This window comes from Malaclemys terrapin, chromosome 1, assembly GCF_027887155.1.
Source record: "Malaclemys terrapin pileata isolate rMalTer1 chromosome 1, rMalTer1.hap1, whole genome shotgun sequence".
Taxonomy (NCBI): domain Eukaryota; kingdom Metazoa; phylum Chordata; order Testudines; family Emydidae; genus Malaclemys; species Malaclemys terrapin.
In genome coordinates, this window is record NC_071505.1 from 217,532,620 (window position 1) to 217,556,110 (window position 23,491).

The window sequence follows — 23,491 nt, forward strand, 5'->3', positions numbered from 1 at the left end:
GGAGGACTATGAGCACTCGACTGATTTTTACCTCCATTCCCACTGCAGAGTGGTCAGGTTCCAGGCCGAATGAAAGAGGCGCTTGGGTTCTAACCCACCCCTGAGCCGTGTAAGCTACCCCGGGCTTAAAGCACCTCCAAACCCAGGTCAGAGGCAGGGGGTCTTGAGGTAAAACCCAGGTCAGTCCCCAGGTTAACTGTGCAGTTATATGCTTAATATGAATGTATTTGCAGTCAAAGGTACCTAGAAGCTAGCACAGGTGCCTTTTTATGTACTATAAATAGAAATAAAATGAAGTCAAATTACTCAGTTGTTGGGCAGATTTGTGGCCACCTTTAAAGAATGTAACTTCTGTGTGCATGCATGCAACTTTGTACAGGCAATCACTTACAAATGCAGTTCTTGCATCCTTACTTGTGCACCCATGCTAATGTGTATATGCGATAAGAGCAAGTGGGTTTTGTACCTGTAAATTATTTATGTGCACAAAAATGTGCATGTTGAAATGACCTGCACATAGCAAAGTTGCACCCATACCAATAGAGATGAGGATGAAGCCAGTTTGAAAATCGGACCCTGTTTACTTGCCTGTAAGTTAATTAGTTTTGTTTCAGTTGAAAAAGCAAATTTTATATATAGTATTGGTTCAACTATGACGACTCAGTGAAGTTGATTGAAATGGACGGAGGGAAATAAGCCTGCCTAATGCTGTGCTTTTCATGCCATGGAGACAATAAAGTACTTCCAGTGGAAAGCACAGCTCTGTGAACATGTGGTTTCAATATTATTATGGTATGTGGTGACTGCTGCTGTGTAAAAGGAATTCAGTACACCATTTTTTGCATGCAGTCATGAGCTTTTTAGAAGTCAGTTTTTGAATACGGGAGGCACAGTAAATATAGGAAAAGGGTGTTGTCTCAAAACAACTTAATTTGATCCTTCTCTTGAAGGCAAAGCTTTGAGCACAGTTATCTCTCTGAGTTGCCTTTTCAGATCCCTAAAGGCAGAGTTTGCTCAACTAGTTGAGCTGGCTCTGTCTTGTTTTTTTGTCGAACTAAGAAGTTCCTTCCTGATAAAAACAGAAGGCAGCCTTGCTGATTGGGTGTGGCTTTTGAAAGGATATGACATCAGCCACATCCCTCGCTTTATACAGTGTGGTCTGTCTGATCTCTGGCTGCACACCAAGTGAATGAGGAGGTGTTTCATTAAATCTGCACACAGGTACTCGAGTTACTCTGAAACTGCTGCCGGCACCAAGTTCCAGTCTGCTGCGAAGTCTGCTTGACTTGCACACACGGAGTCTGCTTAATAAATTACTTGCATAACTAGGATTTTCATCAGGGAGGATGGAATTTGAACTCTCAAGACCAACTGAGAAGTGAAATAACAGAAATTTGACTGCCCAGAGTGCAATGGATGGTGCAGGAGCAAAGGGAAATGCCAGTAAATACCAGGGAGTGGAAGGACAGTCGCATGCAACTTCTATATCAAACCCACTGATGAGTGGTAAGTAATATAACTGTATCTATCCAAACAATCTTCCAGATAGTCTTCTGGTGGTGATGGAACGGCCATGGATGGCATATATGCAGAGCTCCAGAAGCGTATTCTCCCTGAAAGCTTGTTTGCATGCAGTTCGTAGGCAGACAACCGTGTACATGTTCTTGCATTTTAAATGGTATTTATTATGCACTCTTAGTGCTTTCTGACAGTAAAAACCAAACTTTATTTTTAAGCACTTCACAAATATTAGGAATCTGTGCAAAGTTAAATAAGCATTACAATTTGAGCTGGACATAACTGAAAAAGAAGTTGCAACGTGGGCATGTTTGGTTTGCATTATTGCCAGCTGAATGCTCAGTGTTAGCTCAGCAAAAAAAGTTCCTCTTTTGTTTTTAAAGATAGACTAATGAATCTTTGCTAGGGGCATTACAGATATTTGTGGATTATTCTCAAAGGGCCAGGTTGTGAACCCTTTTCTGTCACTGATGAGTAGTTACTTACACAAGTTGCCCCATTCTGTTCACCACTCTGAGTAAGAGGCTCGCAGTCTGGCCCAAAGCAATTGACAAGCTGACGCAGAGGCAAAAGACACCGTAAATCTCTTTCACATACAGCTTGGTTAGTGGTGTTTCACTTGGTTGTGTTCCTAGGAAGGCTACGCTTTCCATTCATGGCTAGCGTGATGGGGGAGGAAAAATGAAGATAACATGCAGTAACATTACAGTATTCCTCTTTCTTTCGTGAGAGCTCTGGGAATCTTCCATTTGTTACTAAATGAAAAAAGAATGGTGCAGTTAGAATAGGAGAACTACAAGGCCAACTGCAGCGCAGAAGTGACTAGGTCCATTTTGTTTTTTGTGGGGGTGGCAGAATAGTGATAACAATAAAATCCCAAATAAGTCTGGATTTGAGATGGATTCTTCCTAAATGGATGACAGGTTTCCAGCATCTGGAATGAAGGAGGAAAGTCTGTTTGTACAGAGCCTAGCACAATGGGAGCCTGGTCCAGGACTAGGGCTCACAAGCACTATGGTAATATAAAAGATAAATAACCATATGATGAAGCAAAGGGTAATGGCACTAATTTAAGGATTCAAAATAATGTTTAGACAGAAACTTCCAGTGAGGCCTAAGAAATGAGACACCCAGCTCCCATTGAAAGTCAGTGTGGCCCAGGCTCAAGGAATGAACACCTCCATAACCCATAGCAGACCCCCAGTGTTCCGTGGAACCCCACATTGGGCACCACTGCCCCAGCCTAAATCTGCACTAGTATGCAACACAAGGAAACGTCAAACACTTAAGCTACATACACAGCTCCAGATTGTGATGGCATAACTATGCACTTTCACTCTTGTGGTTACTAGGTTGTCACCTGAGTCCCTTGTGAATGTATACAATAACCATGAGGTTCACACATCTGTGTGTAATACCTGCATTTGCATTATACTTCTGTCAGGATAAGCTTGGGACATAAGGTGTAGGTAACAATAAAAGATCAGAGTGTAATTGTTTCTCAATCCAAAATTTGGAAATGAGCTGAAGCTCCTGCAGACTTTGTGATGGCATTGGTTTCAAAATGGGAAAGTCTGAAGGTTTTGGAAGAGACTGAATACAATACAGGTGGTAACCCTACGAGGAATGAATATGTGATGTTGCCAAGAGAGCTTGAAGAGGCTATACTGTAGGGTTAAGATTGACCCAGAAGAGTAGGAGAGGTGTGGGGCTCAAGCCCTTAGATTAGTGATATCCTAATCCCAAAATGTTTCACTAGAAAAACACCAGTACTTGGGCTGATACTAGTAATATTTCTGCTCTTCAATTTTTAGTTGTTCCTTACTGCTGATTCAGGTTTTCTCATGTGGGTGCTCAGAACTGCATGTCTGATAATCATTGACCCCACATAGGAAAAATGTAGGACTATGTTATCAATACATCCAACAAATAAAGCCACTTCCATGACATCTACTGCAAATGAGCAGAGACAGCGATCCCCATTACTCTAACAACTTGACTATTTCCTTATTCTTTAGATGATCTCATTTTCCAGCCTGAAAAACCACCATATATTGTTCATGGATAAATGTGATTTAATAAACAATATTCTATATACATTGCTTTTAAAGCAAAATCCATATAATTACGAATAGCATAATGCCCTTCATCAATCAATATAGCGTGGCTTGGGCCCACTATGTCACTATCCATATGGGGACAGATCTTTAGCCGGGGTACAGTACTGTAGTTTCAGTGAAGTCAATGCCGACTTGCTTGTGAAAAAAAGTGAGCCGCTACCAAATCAAAAAAAGAATATAATTTTCTCTAGAAGTACCACAAAATGGGTTATTCAGAAAGACTTACTGCACAAATGTCTGCACTCCATGCACTGACTACCACCAGGAAGGGTGCATTAAGGGCATGTCATTCCTCCCATTTGGCCCATTGATTCCTCTAGATTCCACAGATCTGAGTAATCTTTTTTTTTTTATAGAGGAGTGAATCTTTCTTCCCCTTTGAATTCATGATCTTTGTCTGCATTCCAGTCTTTCTCTCCTCTGCTGAGCTGATTTCAGCCTGCCTTTTTCAGAGACATCACAGGAGATAAAGAAGTGTTCACCTCTGGGAAAAATACACTGTCCCACCTGTTTGTCCGTCTGTGATAAGAACCCCTATTGTAAGGGCTTCATTCCATCCGCAGCAGTTAGTTCAGACTTGTCTGCCAACGTGCTGTACCAGGTACCAGTGAAGATATTTCACTCTGGCCTCAACCTGCTTTGAGCTGTTCACTTTGGGATAGCAATCAGAGTTCCACTGGGATTGCCCCATCCTTTCTCTTAACCCCTTTAGAACAAGTATTGTTGAATTGTTATCCCAAGAGAGTTGCAGAGGCTTCACTATGCATTCCAAATTCCTTTCAATTTACTTTATTTGAAAAATATAATAAGCCTCACAGATTGGACTATTGTTATCAGATGTGTGCGACTATTTGAACTTTTGAATTATCATTTTGTAAACTGCCCAGAGGCTTCAAGTCTGGGAAAATGTGAAATGCTTTAAAATTTGCCTCATTTTTGTTCCTTTAATAACTCATTGTTTCAGACAGAACAAAAGCCAAATTCATATAGGATATCCTGATACCACCATCCCTAAAATGTTACCATTCATGATTTACCTGGTACAGAACTTTATAAATCACAGACATTGCACTAGTATATGTCCAAAATTGACATCACTTGTCTGTGTCTTGTGTCGATGTAATATCTTTCAGTTGTTATCATTAAAAATAAAAGAGGAGTAATCCAGCGGCCTAAGACCTGGTCTACACTGGGGGGGATGTAAGATACGGGAATACCGTAGCTGATGTCGACATATCTTATTCCGACTTACCTCCCGTCCTCACAGCGCGGGATCAACAGCTGCGGCTCCCCCATCGACTCCGCTACCGCCGCTCGCTCCGGTGGAGTTCCGGAGTTGATGGGGAGCGCGTTCGGGGATCAATATATCGCGTCTTAACGAGACACGATATATCGATCCCCGATAAATTGATCGCTACCCGCCAATACGGCAGGTAGTCTGGACATACCCTAAGTCAGTGGAGGTATCTAACTAGCAGCTCATGGCTTAAAAGGTAGTGGCTGCTAGCCAGGCATTTTCTGTGTCAGGTCCATAAGTCTCAAACATATTTGTTTCCTCTCTTGATCCACCAGAGCTAAGATTTGTTGACCGTAGGTGCCTGCTGAAGATCTCTGTTATTCTCTCGAAAGGATAAAGGATTTTTGGTGGCTTATTTGATTACTTATGGGGGACTCTTGATGATTAAATGTTCTATTTCACATATGTGATACTGATTGAATAGTGCGGTCAGATAGCTCATGCCACAAAGCCTTTTGTTAAGGATATTGATCCTTTTGTTAGTATTTCAGTATTTGTACGGGTGCCTAATGCTAAGAGAAGTAATTTAAAATAAATTAATTAATAGATTCAGCAACCAGGGAAATTAAACATAACTGTCCATAGACATAAATGTGAGCATTCTTTCACATATTTGTGTGGATCTACCAAGTCCATGGCTGGCAAGTCTTATGAAATATATCCAGTTGCTTTTTTGCCTGACAAATACCAAATAAATCTTTCTCTCTCTTTAAAAAAAATTATTTGCCAATTCCTGTATCAAATTGTAACCATAACAATTTCCCCAGTATAAAAGACTCTTTCAGATCCTATCACAGCCATCCATGCTGACACATTTCCATCAAAACCTTCCAAATGTCAGTGCATTTGCAGACTGTCACATGTCTAATATCAATTTTTAAATATCTAGACTCCCTGGAATCAGTAGTTCAAATCCTAGCTTGATTTAGGACTTCATCTTTTAAAGGTAGATAAACTGACTTCCATCTATTTAACTGTATGCAGGCCTTTCAGACAAGACCTTAAAATCCAAGGATGTGTTTGCTTATGTGGACATGAATGATCTCAGAGCAGTTCTCGCAGTAGTAGGGATATCTCCTCATGTCCTTGGATGAAATTTCACTCCTCACACCCACTTCTGCTGTGCAGTGTGCTGATGCTAAAAGTTGTTTGCATTTCAGTGTTTTGCTTTAGGCCTGAAATCACGCAAGGGAATCTGAGGGAGTGATCAACACTTGCACCTGCTTCAGATCCTTTACTTCAGTTATCATTTGCAGAGCCCTTTGAAAGTCTGGAGTTATGTTCTTGTTTGTTTTTAAAGTGGCTGAGACAGGATTGAATTTAGTGAGCCAATGTTATGGTGGTTTAGTGTTGCTGCAGGGGAGCAAATCAGTAAGAAATTGGGTGGTTCTTGCCTTTTGGGAGAGCCCACTCTCTTCTAATCCCTCCTTAAAACTCACTTTCCCCAGGAAGCCCACCAATGCTCATTTAAAGCACTTTGACCTTCCCATTAAGTATTAAAAATAAGCAAACAACATGCTAAGACAGATCCTTCCTCTGGGTCTCCCCTGTACATTTTGTATCTAATTTTTGTGGCTTTAATGGTACAGAGTGTAGTAGGAAAAGCGCCTGAGACATAAGCCCTTGTATTAGAGGCCTAGTATGAGGCAGGACCTGCTTTCAGAATTTGGCAAGAACCGGGCTGATATTGCAGAAATACACATTTCTAAGAAGTACTAAACCACACAGTACTTACGCAAACACATTTTGATATTAAGTGGTACCAAAACATTCTGATATTAGGATGGTACAAAAACATTTCCCAAGGATAACAGGAACGCACTGATTCCTTTTAAAAGATAAGGTTCGGATGGCAGTATGTAATAGAGATGTTTTGATTGGACCAACATGGACAAGATGATGGGTAATAACTAGGGCTGTCAAGCGATTAAAAAAATTAATTGTGATTAATCGCACTGTTAAACAATACTAGATTAACATTTATTTAAATATTTTTGGATGTTTTCTACATTTTCAAATATATTGATTTCAATTACAACACAGAATACAGAGTGTGCAGTGCTCACTTTATATTTATTTTTATTACAAATATTTGCACTGTAAAAAACAAAAGAAATAGTATATTTCGATCCACCTAATACAAGTACTGTAGCCCAATCTCTTTATAATGAAAATTGAACTTACAAATGTAGAATTATGTACAGAAAAATAACTGCATTAAAAAATAAAACAATGTAAAACTTTAGAACCTTCAAGTCCACTCAGTTCTACTTCTTGTTCAGCCAATCGCTCAGACAAACAAGTTTGATTACAATTTGCAGGAGATAATGCTGTCCACGTCTTGTTTACAATGTCACCTGAAAGTGAGAACAGGCATTCGCATGACACTGTTGTAGCCGGCATCGCAAGATATTTACATGCCGGATGCGCTAAAGATTCATATGTCCCTTCATGCTTCAACCACCATTCCAGGGGACATGTGTCCATGCTGATGACGGGTTCTGCTTGATAACAATCCAAAGCAGTGCCACCAGCAGAAGGTTGAATTTCTTTTTTGGTGGTTCAGGTTCTGTAATTTCCGCATTGGGGTGTTGCTCTTTTAAGACATCCGAAAGCATGGTCCACACCTCATCCCTCTCAGATTTTGGAAGGCACTTCAGATTCTTAAACCTTGGGTCGAGTGCTGTATCAATCCTTAGAAATCTCACATAGGTACCTTCTTTGCATTTTGTCACATCTGCTGTGAAAGTGTTCTTAAAACGAACATGTGCAGGGTCATCATCTGAGACTGCTATAACATGAAATATATGGCAGAATGCTCCACTGGGAGCTGCGGGCGGCCGTGCAAATTTAAACAAACTGTCTGGCGGCCCACCAGCGGATTATCCTGACAAGCCATATGCGGCCCACGGCCTGCAGATTGCCCACCACTGCCGTAGAGTCTGCCAGGTGCTATTACCGTGCATTGTCAACAATAAACCTGTCCTCGTGCCTTTGTACCTTAACGGGTCTTGTGATCATTGGGCAGTTCGCTCGAGGTGTGCTATGCCGGCTGTCTGCGCAGAGCTGGGACGGCACACACGAAGAACACACACACGTAGCCGAACATCTAACCACACAGAGCACACAGCAGATGCTTAATTCCTATTGTCATTACAAGAATTCTGACCACCAAAACTTGAGGTACAATGTCAATGGGTAACACAATTACCCCTGGGTATTTTGGCACCAACCACGATCAACTGTTGTTAGTTCCAGCCCATCTCTGGCTATTAGTAAATAATTTAGCAGCTGCAACCTTTTCAAAATGTCTTCCTTTTAAAATTGGTAAAGTATGCTGAGCTTGAAAAAAACCCAAAGGTATTATAAACCATTCAGAGCTAGTGGCAGGCTGTGCTGTATAAATTACTCTTTTGTCCTCAATGGGAACTTAGTAGCTTAGTGCTTGTTTAAAAGACAATTTGCATTCTCATAAAATGTATCTTGCATCTTACTCCCTCCAAATGAGTTAAGGCTGGCAGCTCAGGTAATAAAACACCTTGACCAGAACCATTACTACTGCTGAATGCAGCAGCAACGCAAGCAATGTATTAAACAAGTGGAAATCAGATAATACTTAAGAATCGCATTAGAAGGAAGCAGATTTACTAAATTCCTGGCCGTCACCCAGTTTAGATAAAGTCAGGCAATGAAATAGTCCATGAAATTCTTAACCCTTCTCTTCTCTTTCTGCAGATTTCGTTTCAGACTGGTCTCCCTTACATGATGCCTCTATCCATGGGCGTTTGCTTGCTCTGAAGAAACTCATCAATCAGGTATCATTTTATTGGGGAGATGAACATTCTGCTTGCTTTGCTCATTGATCCCGTTGTTGAATGCAGGCTGTATTTTATATTGTAAGATATCTGAGATTAGTACAGTGAATTCCACTTGTGATGGATGGTTTTATTATAGCCAACTTATTATCTATGTAAAGCCATATAAATGAAAGCCTGGATTCAGCAAGCAGTTATGCATGTGCTTAACACTTGCACAAGTAGTCCCATGCAAGTCCACGGGACTACTCATATACTTCAAGTTAAGCACATGTGTTAGTGTTTGCAGGATTAGGGCCTAAAGTGAGCTATATCCTTCTCTCCTGTTGAGACACCGGTTGGAGGAGAGCAGTTATTGGGGAAATGCCCTGTGTGTGATCTGCAAGATCTCATGAGACTCTTTCATAGTTGAAGGATTTGTGGTAGAGCTAAATAAAATATTTGTAATGCAAGGTTTGCTTTTCCATCAAAACTTGCTCCTGAAATCATGGAGGTTTCTGGAAAACAACTTGATAAAATTCCTGAATTTCTTGACAAAATTGCAAATAAGATATTCACAAAAATCAAAAGGTCACTTTTATTTGAGAAGTCACAATTCTACGTCTTGACGGAATAGGTCACATGGCACAGTGGATGATGTAAACGGCTGGGAGTCAAGATCATTCAAAGAAACTTAAAATATGTAAAGCACTATATAAGTAGTCAGCATTACTGTTATTGCCTCCAATAATATTTTCTGTTATTTTACAAGGGGAGCAGTGTTAACCTCATTACAGCAGATCATGTGTCTCCTCTCCATGAAGCCTGCTTAGGGGGCCATCCTGCTTGTGCTAGTGTCCTATTAAAACATGGGGCTCAAGTAAGTATAACACAGATGTTTAGAAGCAGATCTATGAAACTCAGTTTTCCCTGCAGGATAATAATTGGTTTACTGAACGATGAGAAGAAAATCATAGGATCGCATGTTGAGATGTCTACAGCGTGTTATATAGGAGGAATTGTGTGATGTGAAGGAATGTACCCCAATGAGTTAAACAATAAAAAGACCAGTTGTATTTTTAAAGAAGTCTATTTCAAGCTCCTGATATTGTAAGCTGTATGAAAAGAATGAACCTTGCTAGTGTTTTCTGAACCAAATTCTAATGTAAATCAAAGTCCGTTTACACTACTCTAGTGGTGTAAAGGAGCTTAATGTGGGTGTAAATACTATTTACATTTGAAGGTCCCCTTACACTTTTGGAGGAGTGTAAGTATAACTAAGATGCTGGGTCTTGTCGATTTTTTTATTTAATTATTTTGACTGGACCAAAATATATTGACCAGCCATTCCAAAAAGCACAGTGAGACTTAATTTATAATATAATATGCTATGATAAAATATGAAATATAAAAGTTTATACTGTGCACATACACTGTGCCTAGCTTAACTCTAAGCATATTGCCACTTTTTACATAAAAGGCACTTTTTAATAAAGCAACAAAAAAAGTACAGATATAAGCAGACCCTGCCATTACTATTATTTATATTTTGGTTTCATATATTCATGGATTTTCAGGTCAGAAGGGACCATTGTGATCATCTAGTGTGTGTAACACAGGCCACAGAACTTCTCTGAACAAAGTCCTAGAGCACATCTTTTAGAAAAAACATCCAGTATTGATTTAAAAATTGCAAGTGATGGAGAATCCACCATAACCCTGGATAAATTGTCCCAATGGTTAATTGCTATGGTCCTACGAAATTGACGGTCACGAAAAACACGTTATGGACCGTGAAATCTGGTCTTCCACTATGAAATCTGGTGTTTTGTGTGCTTTTGCCTATACAATACAGATTTCATGGGGGATACCAACGTTTCTCAAATTTGGGGTTCTGACTCAAAAGGGAGTTGCGGGGGGGGTGTCTCAAGGTTATTTTAGGGGGGCTGTGGTATTGCCACCCTTACTTCTGCGCTGCTGCCTTCAGAGCTGAGTGGCTGGAGACTGGCCGCTGCTGACTGAGGGCCCAGTTCTGAAGGCAGCAGAGCAGAAGTAAGGGTGGCAATACCATACCATGCCATCCTTACTTCTGTGCTGCTGCTGGTGGCAGCTCTGCCTTCAGAGCTGGGCTCCCAGCCAGCAGCCTCTGCTCTCTAACTACCCAGCTCTGAAGACAGCGCCGCCACCAGCCGCAGCATAGAAGTAAGGGTAGCAGTACCGCAACCCCCCCCACAATAACCTTGTGACTCCTCGCTCTTCCCTCCCTCCCCCTGCACAACTCCTTTTTGGGTCAGGACCCCTACAATTACAACATTGTGAAATTTCAGTTTTAAATAGCTGAAATAATGAAATTTACAATTTTTAAAATCCTATGACCATGAAATTGACCAAAAGGACTGTGAATTTGGTAGGGCTCTATTAATTACCTTCACAGTTAAAAATGTACACTTTATTTCCAGTCTGAATTTGTCTAACTTTAACTTCCAGCCATTGGATTGTGTTATACCTTTCTCTAGTAAGCTGACGAACCCATTATCAAATATTTGTTCCTCATGTAGGTACTTACAGATGGTAATCAAGTCGCCTTAGCCTTCTCTTGATTAAGCTAAATAGATTGAGCTCCTTGAGTTTAGTCTCGGCTGTAGCACTCAGAATGTTCTAGGCATTTACCAAACATATAGGAAGAGACAGTCCCTATCCCAAAGAGTTTATAATCCTGCAAAAAAGTATGTGCACACTTAACTTTATACACGTGATTAGTCCCACTGACGTTAGCAGGACAAATCACATGCATAAATGCAGTACGGTGTAAATATGCAGGATCAGCGCCTAAAAAAAATCAGGAAGCACATAAAAAATGGAGAGGAATTGAGACAATGTACAAGCAAAGTGCCCAGAGTGGCGATGAGTACAAGTCTCATGACATTTCTGTTTGGTTTTTTTATTTTCCCAACAGAAAGTATTGACTTTTCAGTGAAAAATTGAAAACTGAATATTTTTGTTGGAAAACCTAAAATGTTAATTCACAAAGGTCACCGTCATATCTACCTCCTGGGAGTTCTAGGTCAGGTGTTTCATGCCAACGTTCTCCTCGATGGGATGGGCTCCCTGTTTGGACTACATCTCCCATGATGCACCTCTTGCTAAGCCACCATGGTATATCATGGAAGCCCCTAGCCATGGTGCATCATGGGAGATGTTGTCCCGCTGGATAATCTGGCCCATACAGGACAACGGGAGCATGATGACCCCAGACAACTCCCATGAGCACTATGGTGGTATTTCTGAGTCAAATAGTTTTCATGTTTGGAAAAAAAATGTGTGTTTTTCCAATGAAAAGTTGATATTTTCAACAGAAAGTAGACCCTTTTTGCAAAAAAAAAAAAAAAATTTTAATTGAATACTCTCAATTTTTCATAGAAAACAACAGTTTTTATGAAAATATTCACCCAGCCCTAGTTAAAATATTCCCAGATCATTACTGTTTTTAAAGAAACTACTTGCCTGTTGTTTTTCCATCAGGTGAATGGAGTTACTATTGATTGGCATACTCCTTTGTTCAATGCCTGTGTCAGTGGCAATGTGGCCTGTTTGAATCTATTATTACAGCATGGAGCCAGCCCACATGCACCATGTGATCTGGCTTCCCCTATCCATGAAGCTGCTAAGAGAGGTAGGTTACTCAGTCAAGAGTCAGAATTACTTTTCCTTTTACCAACACCTCGAAGTTGAAGTTAGTGAGAGAAAGGAAAGATCAGTCGATATATTGAATTCATGTAAAATACAAATATATCATTGATAGAACCATGATACATGTTCTCAGTGCTGGTATCACAGTTTCTACCATCCTGTCTTCATCCGTGACACCTGCTCCTGGAGTCCCTAATCAGCTCCTGAGGTCCTGGGTATGTGAGGTGACCTCTCGTAACTTCCTCCACCACACAAAATGGCTCCAAGCCCTCACACCTACTTGCATTGCTGTGAGGGGTCCTCTAACCTGAACATTGCCCTTGGGCCTCCCACAGCTTGACTACTGTCATTTGGGTGGAGGGAAGGTGCAGGTGTTTCCTTATCTGGTAATTATCTCTCCTCGGTCCCCAAAATGGCGCTGTTCATTGGAGGGGAAAGTATCCCACCAACAGTGTTGCTATGGCCTCCATCTACCACAGCTTGACAAAACAATTTTAACAGGTTGAACTTGAACTTCTCACCTCCTAAATTATCAAACGTGTCCGCCATAAGGAGAATTCTGTGAAGAGAGAATTACTGTGAATTTTCTGAAAGCACTGGAAATCAATACAAATTTTCACAGACACTTCCATTTCCTAGTAAGCACTTCATGAAGCAAGGACTCATATTTCTACTACTGTTGTAGTCTTATGGACCAGAAGACTGCTTTAGTGCCTTGATGGTGAACAAATGCCATTTCTACTTTCCATTAAGTATTGAGAATGGATAATGATCTCACATTAGCTAGCAATAGGCATACTAAAATGAGACCCCATAAAGAGCAAAATATTTCAGCTAATAAATGAGATACAAGAACCTAGGAAGTAACTGGGCTACCTTGCAAAGACCTTCCCTGATTTAGCTTGGCTGTTCTTGTTTTTCAGTGCAGATTTAACGCAGCAAATAAAATGCATTCCTTTGAAGATGTCATGGCATAATTTGGTCATGTGTGTATTGTAAACTCTCCCTCCTTACATGGTAATATTCCTAATGGCTATTGTTCCCTTGACCAGACTAGAGAGAGAAAGAGAAAATGAGGATTCCAATCTCTTGAAAAGAGACTGGGGAAGAAGGGACCATTATAGACAGGAAATCAAAAATGGCAGAGATGACTGTTTGGATGAGCACCTTTGAGACTATTGTTGTCTGTGAGCTGTGTCACCTGCTGCTTCTCTCCTCCATCCCACCAAAATGATTCATTATGGGATGGATAGACAAGGGCATTTTGAATGTATCAAAATACTGGGGTCTGGGGAGAGGAAAAAATGGAAATCTAAAATCTCCTGCCAAATCAATGGAGCTTTACTGATCTACACTGGTTGGGGGGGGGGGGGAGAGTTATCTGGGCCACAAAATGAGGAGCCTTCAGAAACCCCTTATTTTTATTATTTGACCCTCCTTTATCCTTTCAAAGGACATATTGAATGTGTTGAATCCCTCACATCCAATGGAGTAAATATAGACCTCAACATCAAACATCTGGGTACTCCGCTTTATGTGGCTTGTGAGAATGAGCAGGTAGCCTGTGCAAAGAAGTTACTTGAATCAGGTAAAAAAAAAAAAAAGTAAAAAGATGTTCTTTTATTTTCTGTAACATCTCTTTATACTCTGTCCTCATCCAAGGCTGAGGGGTGCTCACACGCTGGAATTCTGAAACATTTGAATCGTGTAGGTAGCTCTGGGTATTGTAGTGGAATTTTAAGTTGACTAGAGGGGATATAGCCACACAACGCCCATTGAAACTACATGCGCCTCGAGCAGGGGGCCGGACTGCACTGAGCCCTGCATTCTTGGATCCTTTGTACACCAGTGCAAGGGCCAGATGCAAACATGGTCATCCATTCAGCAAGATGCTTAAGTATGTGCCTCACTTGTAGCACAAGCGGTCCCGCTCAGGTCAATGGGGCTCCTCATATGTGTAAAGTTAGGCATGTGCCTAAGTACCCTACTGAACTGGGGCCTTGGCTTGTGCAATCACATCATGCAAACACTGGAAGACCAGAGCACCTCCCACAGTGCTAGCAACTCCACAGGTGGTGGGAAAGGGGATGTGGTGTTTGAGAGCAGAGCTATGTCCTTTCCATACTCCACAGCATCCAGCAGACTGGACTGTGGCCCGTAAGAGGGGACAGCAGGTTCCACTGCTGTGTGTGGTCCTCCGGAGCAGAGGCACAGCCTTAGGCAGAGAGTCTCAAGGAGCTTTCACTGATTCACAGACACCCCCCCCTCCCATGCCAACACAGGCAGTGGTTTAAAGCCATAATCTAGCCCCTAACTATTAAAATTCATTTCTAGGAGGGTAGTGGGAACCTCCATTGCTGCAGGTTGGTCAGAGACTAGGAGGTAGCAAAGGAAATGGGATGGTCCAGCTATGACTTTTTTTTTACTAATGTGATCATATTCTTGGTCCTACCTTATTTTCAGGAGCAAGTGCAAATGGTGGCAAAGAACTGGACTCTCCTCTCCATGTGGCTGCCAGGAATTCCAACGCTGACCTGGTGCACTTGCTGATTGACTTTGGAGCAGATGTGAGAGCTAAGAATGCAGAAGGCAAAAGGCCAGTGGAGCTGGTTCCACCAAGCAGCATTTTAACACAAATATTTGTGCAGAAAGAAGGTGTCCTTTAATATTTGTTTTATTCAAAATCCTAACTTGTAGGTGGCTGAAAAAAGGGCACATTATTTACTATGCTGCTCTTCATGTTCTGTATCATGGAGCAAAACTGAAAATAACTGGGCTCAGTTCTGCCCTCAGATATTTGGACACAATGTCCTTTAACATCAGAGTATTCATTTATGAATTATAATTATAATTATTATTATTTTTAAAAGACTTTATGGAGATTCCAGTCTCAGCAAAAAGGAATTTCCAGTCACTACAAATGCTATAGAGTATTATTTGCATCCCACGCACCTGTGGCCCCCCAGAGTTTTCAGTGAGAGTCCAGGGCATCAGTGAACAGACTTGAAGCTTGTAATGTATCACAGAAATGAGCTTAGGAGACGTATTAAGCAGAAGAACACTTACAAATCAACTGGGAACTTTCCTCTTTCTGACTATCAGTGTTATTCTTGGGATTGGCCCTAAATCCACTGAAGTCAACTGGAAACTTTTCATTAACTTTAGTGGGTTCTGGATCATTCCTGGGTTATGTTAAGCTAGTGAGTCTCCTTGGAGCGTGTTAACAAATTTGAAAAGGATAGAAAGAACCTCAAATCATCCAGTGAGAGTTGAGCCCGATTACCAGAGAGTAGAAATGTACCCATTGAGTTTAAATAATGTAATTTTTGTGGTACAAGTCCAGCAAATGCCAGGAAAAATCTGTGTTAAAGTACAGCTGGGAAGCTTTTAATTCATGCAGTATAAAAACGGTAAATGGACTATAACTGTGATCTAATTCCTTGCCTTTTGCTTTATATTTTTGGGTCAAAACCTTAAGTAGCAAAATGTGTCTGAAAATTAATTTCTCTGTGTTGCTTTTTTGCAAAAGGTTGTAAAATACATCCCAAGAGATATATGGGTATATATGGTATGTGTTTATTAAGGTCCTATATTATGCCCTGCATAATCCAGCCCTTCTTCCAATCTTTAGGTTTGATTCTTATTTAAACTTTTTAAAAAGCAGCTGTTATTTACCTGTAAATCAAAATGGTTCCAAATCCATTTTGTTTTATTGGGTATATTATATTCATGAATTCTGGGGAAAAATCCTATGTGTTTGACAGGTAAATGTGAAAAATGCCTTTGGTCAATAGAGTTACATTCCTATAATATATTCATTTAGAACTTCCTATGGAGGTAGTAAACAGCAGTTAGTATCATTATGTTAAACAAGATACTGCTGATATGATCCATCACTATATTACTCCAGTTTTATGCCAATGTGACTCTATTGAGATCAGTGGAGTTACACCAGTATAAACCTGGAATAACACGGTGAGAAGTCAATAATATTATGAAAACAATCACATGGTGCTGCATGGCACAGATATTTGGTCTTTCAACACATTCTGCCATACACACAGCTGTATGTAACAGAACTCAAATCATCTTTCTGTTAGACGTCTGACTCGCATCCCATGTGTTTATCTGAGATAAAAGAATATGTCATGCATGCCCAGGGAGCAGCCACAGAACCATATGTAACATTGGAAGGGCTGAGTTGAGAGGGCTGGACAATAATTAATGGTTCTAAAGGAATTTCTGCTTTTACAGTCATTGAAGCCTGTACTTATACAGTTCTGGAGACCATTTTGCTACTGAGTAGTGTTTCCCAAATGTTCTTCAAAATTCATTTTTCTGAGTAAGTTCCAGGTTTGCTAGCAGCTGGTTTCTAAATTGTCTGGTCTGAAGCAATTGAAAACAGATGTGCAAATACACAGCCTTTTGTTTAACCTTCAAGTTCCCTTCCTGTAGTGTTACTTCCTTTTGGTTTCATTCAGATTCATTCTATGAGTATGGTTATCTCTGGTACAGGTGGCAGGTGAGCTATAGTATTTCCCACAATCCTGTGCAGTCTCCATTATTCCAGTAGACTCACTTGCTAATTCGAATTGGTTTCCATTCTGTTTTCTTTTCCTTCAGCTGGTAAATGCTTGGAAGGCTCTACCTACAAATGTGCGGGAAATGGCAGCATATAGGGATTTTTGCTTCAGTAGGCTATTGGCCAAAGTACCAGTCCACAGTCACCCATATGAACAGTTATAGAATGTTGTTGCCCCAATCTAATGTTTCACTGCATATGTTTTCTATCTGAACGATACAGACAGTTGTGCATGTTCCAGAGAACTAGCAAAATAACCAAATAAAACAGCACTACATTGAACTACCTTGAATACAAGAATTACCTTGCATTTTTTGGTTATTTTTCAGGAGAGTGAAATTGATTTTTTAATTTTTTTTTACACTTTTCTCTTTTTCAGTGAAACATTTCTGCTTTTATGGGAATATTTTTAAACTTTTAAGAAGGTCTCAAAGAGACATTTACTTATGGCCGAGCAAAATAAAATGGACAAAACGGGACGCACAATGTAATATTGCAATAGTCACTCCTGTTCCCATTGATGTCAATTGCCGTTTCAAAAGATGAGCCTGGGAGCTTAAATTCACACCTTTGCTAACACTAAAAATCATGGACTGAACAGAGACACTGAATTTATGGCTTATTACAACAATCTGTAACTCACTAACCCCCTCTTTTTGTCCTATGACTGAAGAGGTGTTAATGGGCCACTCTATCTTGAATGGCCCCTTAGAATATGTGCTCACTGCTTATGTTCTACTGTCTGTTCCACCTTGCATTTAGCTGTGATGCTTTGAGTACATTTCCCAGATCTGAAGAAGGGCTCTGTGTGGCTCGAATGCTTGTTTCTGTCACTAACAGAAGTTGGTCCAATAAAAGATATTGCCTCACCTACCTTATCTGTCTAACTGCAGTTCTGCCAGTTTCAGCAGGAACAGACCCTGAAGCATGAAGTGATTCTGGTCAAGATTCGCCACTTCCTTGCACCGTACGCTGTCTTTTAAACTTGTGTAATGTGGGTATAAAATGCTGCTGTTCTGACTTGGAACAGTCTTGCATTCTCTGTGCACAGGTGTAAATGGCAGCATAAGATGCAAAGCAGTGGAGAATCAAGCCCTGTGTATTTACCAGGTTCATTAATACATGTCTCATTAATACTGCATGTTGACAGTGCTCTTGATACAGCCATTTGATCAGTAAAACCATCTTTAAGAGAACCCAGCCAGCTGTGAAGAGCTGCTGAAAACGTGGTAGCTGGAGTGTGGAGGGACACTGAAAACAGCTGCTTTTTAAAGCTGTTACCCAAAAGCAGTACCAGCTGCTTCCATCAATACCTTCAACTCCCTTACTCACAGCTACTGCCAACACAGCTTCTCTGGTGACCACAAATGCCTTTATCTTCTAGCTTCTTTTAGAAAATCTTAACTGGGACTTACTTTTAGCTGATAACATTGTCTCTGCCTCCCTGATCCCATTTCACTGATTCCCTCTTGCTTTCTAAAATACCTCATAAAGCTCATCTCCTCTTATACTGCTTAAACCCAACCCAATCCTGCCTTCCCCCATTAGTGCATCCTGCTTGTCTGCTCTCCTTATCTACTCTGACAGTAACTGTTCTGTTGTTGTAACTGCTGTGTATGATGAGATAGCCGTACAAATGACATGTTATATGATCCAACTGTTCTGTAGTTAAATACATCATAGTAACTACCTCTTAACAAGAAGGATAAGCCCTCCATTAAGCATGTTATGCTGTTACATTTAAATAAAAGACATAGATTCTTTACTAGGGCTTGCATTATCAGCATGGGACTATTTAATCTTGAAGGTTTAAATAAGGGATTATATATTGCGTCTTTTGCTATGTGTTTATCACTGTTATACTGTTATGAATACTTCTGCAGAAACCAGTGGGCCGCAAACTTGAATCTCACTCCAGGGAAAGGATTTTGAAGGAAGCATTAATCATCTCTTATTTTCAAGCAACATAAAGTATTTAACATTTGTCTTATAGCTTGTAGGAAAATAATACAGCTACTAATCATACCTGTATAAGGATTAAGAATGACTGTGGTTGGTTCCAAGACAACATATTTACGTTGTGGGCTTGACTTACTACTGCTTTGCCTCTTGTATGGTCATTTACACCTGGGCAACATGGGGATAAATTGCTTCTACTGGGGTAAGTGAGAAGCGATTTCTCATTTGATAGTGTTTAGCACCCGTTTTTGCGCTAGAATAAATAACTGCACCGGGAGCATAGCAATGGGGAATTGGTCCCTGTGTGCTGTTTTCAGTATTCAGCTACAAATCTGTTTATAAATGATAATCTTTCTCAGAGCAGGCGCTAGGCATAAGCAGACTAAACAATTGCTTGGGGGTCCTGAGCAGCTCCTGGGGGCTCCCATTTGCTTTTTTAGTATGTGTTGTGTGTGGGGGGGACCCTCCCCCCCAAATAGGCCAACATAGGGCCCCCAGTAGGCTAACACCACCTCTGGTCTCCCTTAAAAAACTAACTACCTGTTCCAAACACCTTGTGACTAAAATGATTTGGTAAAGAATTTCCAGTGTGTTGAGTTTTTAGGAGCCTGCAGGAGCTGAGAGCTTGGGAATGTTGCCCTTCAGTAAAGCTGGTCTAGCCTGTACTACACAAAAGTTGGCCTTGGTACATATCTGCAGCTTCAGTTCTGTGACAACTGATCTTGGGACAATAAAATCACATGTTATAACTTGTCTTGTGGCATCTTTCTCCAGGGCCCCTGTCCTTGATGCAGTTGTGCCGCCTGTGCATTAGGAAGTGCTTCGGACACAAACAACATCATAAAATAACTGGACTTCTGCTCCCGGATGAGCTGAAACATTTTCTCCTCCACATTTAAACATTTTGTATTCAAAACCATACCAGTAAAAATAAGGCGAGGTTTGTCATAGTGTTGCCAACTCTTGCAATTTTACTGTGAGTCTTGTGGTATTTGATGTTTCTCTGAAAGCTCCAGCTGCTGGAGTCATGTGCTTAGATGAGAATCTCAATTTTCATTAAAAAGCAAGTAATTTTCTAGCCCTCATGGCTGTGGAGAAAAACTTGATAACATGACCCAGCTCAGAAACCAGAAAGCAAATAACATGAGGACCAAATTTATCATTTTTTTAAAGAAAATGATTTTTAAGCTAATCTCATGATTCTTTGAGGCCTGATTTTTTGAACGCTTGGGGTTGGCCATGCTGCACCAAGTACATGTACTAGTGCAGAGCAAACAACATCTCAGATTTATTAAATAAGAAGGATGGCTGAAGTCTTGCTTTAAGCAGCAACCATCTAGGATGCCCATGTCGGCTGTAGAAGATGTTCCATGCTCTTGTTGCCCTTGATGTATAAGGAAACGGAGCCAATTCCAACCCTGCAAAGCAAGTGGGGAGATTTGGCATGGGAAAACTGGTTAATCATTTGGAGTAGACAATTCAATTCTTTTAAAGATGATCAACTAATTTGCTGAAAATTTCTTCCTTAGAATTCAAAGAAAAGTAAAGGAAAGACCGTGAATGTCAATTATTTTATTGAGTTAGGTTATTTCTGCCTTTCATGTTTTAAACACGAAAATATTAACTAGTTCTTAAAGAATATTCTGTGTTTTCAGAATACCCAACAGTGCATGTAGATGAGCACCAGCCACCAACGATCTATTCAGACAGGCATCTGAAATTGTTAGGGGTTTACATTATTGCCATTACAGCATATACATCATTGTTGAGGGTAGCTTCCTGCAGTGAGGAAATAGTAGGAAAATTATTTTTGATCAGCCATTAAAAACACTTATTCAGTGATGTGTTTTGAGACTTAATGGCCTCCTATCTCAGTACAATTTCTCCCTTAAGGATAAATTTTTCAAGGACACAGGTTACCACTTGTTGGCAGGGAGTAAATGTTCTTCCGCTTTATGGTTTGAATGAAAAGTGAAATTTCCTAAGGATTTATGAGCAGGTCATCAAAAAGGACAGCTTCATTTTTTTTTCCTCCAGAAAAAGGTACCAAAGAGTTCATTCAAAGGGTGAAATAAAAATCTTTCTTGGAAAACATTCTACCTCTTTCTTAGCATTTCCCACATGAGAGAGAATAAAAACAACTATCTTTAATGTAGAATAATATAGTAAATAATGAAAACATATAAATACTTAGAAAAGTCCATCTCATATAAATACTTTGAAAACTCTAAAATACAATTAGGACAACAGTAATCTGCCCCCCGTTTTTTTCTAGTTTAATTTGCATGTTGGTCAACCAAACACAAGGATTTAAATTCTGAGTCCATTGAAGTCAATCTCAAAACTCCTATTGACATTAGTGGAGCCGGATTTCATTCAGCTATACTCAGTTTTAGATTTATTCACAAATATCCTACAAGCTCTTTGAACTCTGAGTATGCTCTTTTGGGTGGAAAGAATGATTATAGTGCATTTTAGCTATTTTCCTCTCTCTGCAGGTAGCTCTCTACATTGACTCTCTGTTCAAAGAATGTTTGAATCTTAATAGAGATGGATTTGAAGCAAAACCCCAGAACTGCACACCCTGAATTTGGGAAAGTCTGGATCAGGATCTGAGTACAAACTTTCTAGCTCAGTCTCATCTCTAATTCTGAAGCATGGTGCTTTTATACAGTACTTAAGCATTAACATACCAGGTGCATATTCTTCTGGGATATCTCCATACTGTCTGTCTCAAAAGACTACACGTGTAGATCCAAATGCTACTACTCAGTAAATAACACTTTCAAAAATAATTTACTTCTTTTTCAATTGCCAAGAGCTCACTAGAACTGTGTTCCTAAGCATAAACTGTCTGCATTACTAACATGCAGAGTGCAGGAAAATGGTTTGCATTCAGTGCTGGTGATATTAACTTCTGCAGGAGGAAATACAGAGTCCGTAGCATGTAAAAGACAGACACACAGCTTTTCAAATGGAGTATCTTGTTTAAAACGTTTCCAATACAGCTGTATGGTTTACATAGTTGACAAACATGGGAACTTTAATAGGATGGCCAAATTCCACAACTGTATGCTCATATTTGGTCCTTTGGTATGTAAAATTAGTATTTACATCCCTACTTGGCATATAGATACCCTGCTTAAGGGCTTGATCCCAAGTCAACAAGAGTACTTCCATTGATTTTAATGAGCATTGGATCATGCTCTAAATACCCACATTTGAAACCTCAAAATTCAGCTATCCAAATTTTAGGATCAGCAACAGTAAGTAATTTTTTCTCAGCAGTTTTGCCACTTACTTTTAAGCTTCTGATTTTGTGACCTCAATCAGAGTGTTTGTAGGGCTAAGCGAATATCCTGAGATGCTTAATCATATCAGGTGGTGAGGGCTGGTTTTTTAGCTCTGTTTACCTTTTGAAAATGTAATAGCTTGACTCCGTTTACCTGAATCTTTTTAATCTTGTATAACTAGGATGAATTCCCTGGGCTCATTTTGCATCATCTCAATATATTTACGTATTTATTTTTAAATCATTTGTGATTGAAACTGATGGATTACAGTTTTATGCATAGATATCCTTGAAGCTGTAAGGTAAACTTAGTGAAATCTGGAGCGATTTCCAAACTTGAAATCATGCCAAATGCCACTCAGTGTTTGAAAGACTGTCATGAATATATTTTTGTAGATTCTAGGCTGTTATTTTGTTAAAGGATTTTATTTCAGCAGTTTTTAACAAGATTATCCAACCACTATTGTACATGATGTTTGCTCAAAATATATTGTTTTTATTCTAAGTTTGGTTTTCATTTTTTACTTAGAGCACCAATTTTGCATTATGTTTTAATATTCTGGAGTCCTAGGTTGAGGTCTAATACTCTGGCTTGTAACAGGGAGCTAACAACTTTATTAATAGTATGCAGACTCTCATCATAAGCTGGAATCCTGTCAGAGTCTGGGGCTCTTGTAACACAGTACTTTTCCTTTAAAATGTCTGAAGAATGCTGTGATAAGAGCTGAAGCAGCTGTTTGTCCCCTGAAGCCGTGTGGGAGCTGGATTTCTCTTGAAGATTTCAGTTGTCCCTGCAACATTTACATGAAATAAATACACAAATTATTGTCTCATTCTTTTAAAATAGATAAACTTTTCTTTACTTAACAGTTCTTGCTGGAAACAATTAGACAATGTGCTGTCTCTGAAACCTCCTCTCCCTCCTTTTTAAAAAAAAACACAACAAACTTTATTGTTTTATTTTACTTTTAACTATTTATTAAAACAAACTTACAATGAAATGTTAACATACTGCATTGTACGGGACTAGTTCAGGATCAGATTAATATTCAAAGAACTGGCTTAAAAATTTGGCTTGCCTGCAGGGGATTCCTCCTCTTCTGAGTATGGTAGAAAGGGTGACCAGATTTCTAAATACCTATCGTCTCATTGGCCCTTCTCTTGTGTACAGATTTGGTGTGAAAGCTTTTCCCTTATGTGACAGTTTACGCCCCTCGTCACAGGGCAGTACGGCCTAAT

General features: G+C 39.9%; 1 protein-coding gene across 3 annotated transcripts; it reads left to right on the top strand.

Moving 5' to 3' along the window:
* Positions 1-921: 921 nt before the first annotated feature.
* On the top strand, positions 922-22,757 carry ASB9 (ankyrin repeat and SOCS box containing 9). Of its 3 annotated transcripts, XM_054007333.1 has the most exons (8): positions 923-1,506; positions 8,671-8,750; positions 9,502-9,609; positions 12,252-12,402; positions 13,873-14,007; positions 14,883-15,074; positions 19,735-19,900; positions 21,459-22,757. In XM_054007333.1, exons 1-7 carry the CDS (start codon positions 1,413-1,415, stop codon positions 19,857-19,859), a joined length of 885 nt encoding a protein of 294 aa, XP_053863308.1. In that variant the 5' UTR covers positions 923-1,412; the 3' UTR covers positions 19,860-19,900; positions 21,459-22,757. The 3 variants fall into 3 exon arrangements, with proteins under 3 accessions (XP_053863325.1, XP_053863308.1, XP_053863317.1); XM_054007350.1 differs by lacking the exon at positions 21,459-22,757 and having other exon boundaries at positions 922-1,506; positions 14,883-14,986; positions 19,735-19,911; XM_054007342.1 differs by lacking the exon at positions 21,459-22,757 and having other exon boundaries at positions 925-1,506; positions 14,883-15,015; positions 19,735-19,911.
* Positions 22,758-23,491: the final 734 nt, after the last annotated feature.

What these genes read in the sequence shown, in the direction of transcription:
- ASB9 (XM_054007333.1), top strand. Translation starts at nt 1,413, where the DNA reads ATGGATGGTGCAGGAGCAAAGGGAAATGCCAGTAAATACCAGGGAGTG. An exon ending in TGAAGAAACTCATCAATCAG is followed by an intron (nt 8,751 to 9,501) that starts GTATCATTTTAT and finishes TTATTTTACAAG; the next exon opens with GGGAGCAGTGTTAACCTCAT. An exon ending in TATTAAAACATGGGGCTCAA is followed by an intron (nt 9,610 to 12,251) that starts GTAAGTATAACA and finishes TTTTTCCATCAG; the next exon opens with GTGAATGGAGTTACTATTGA.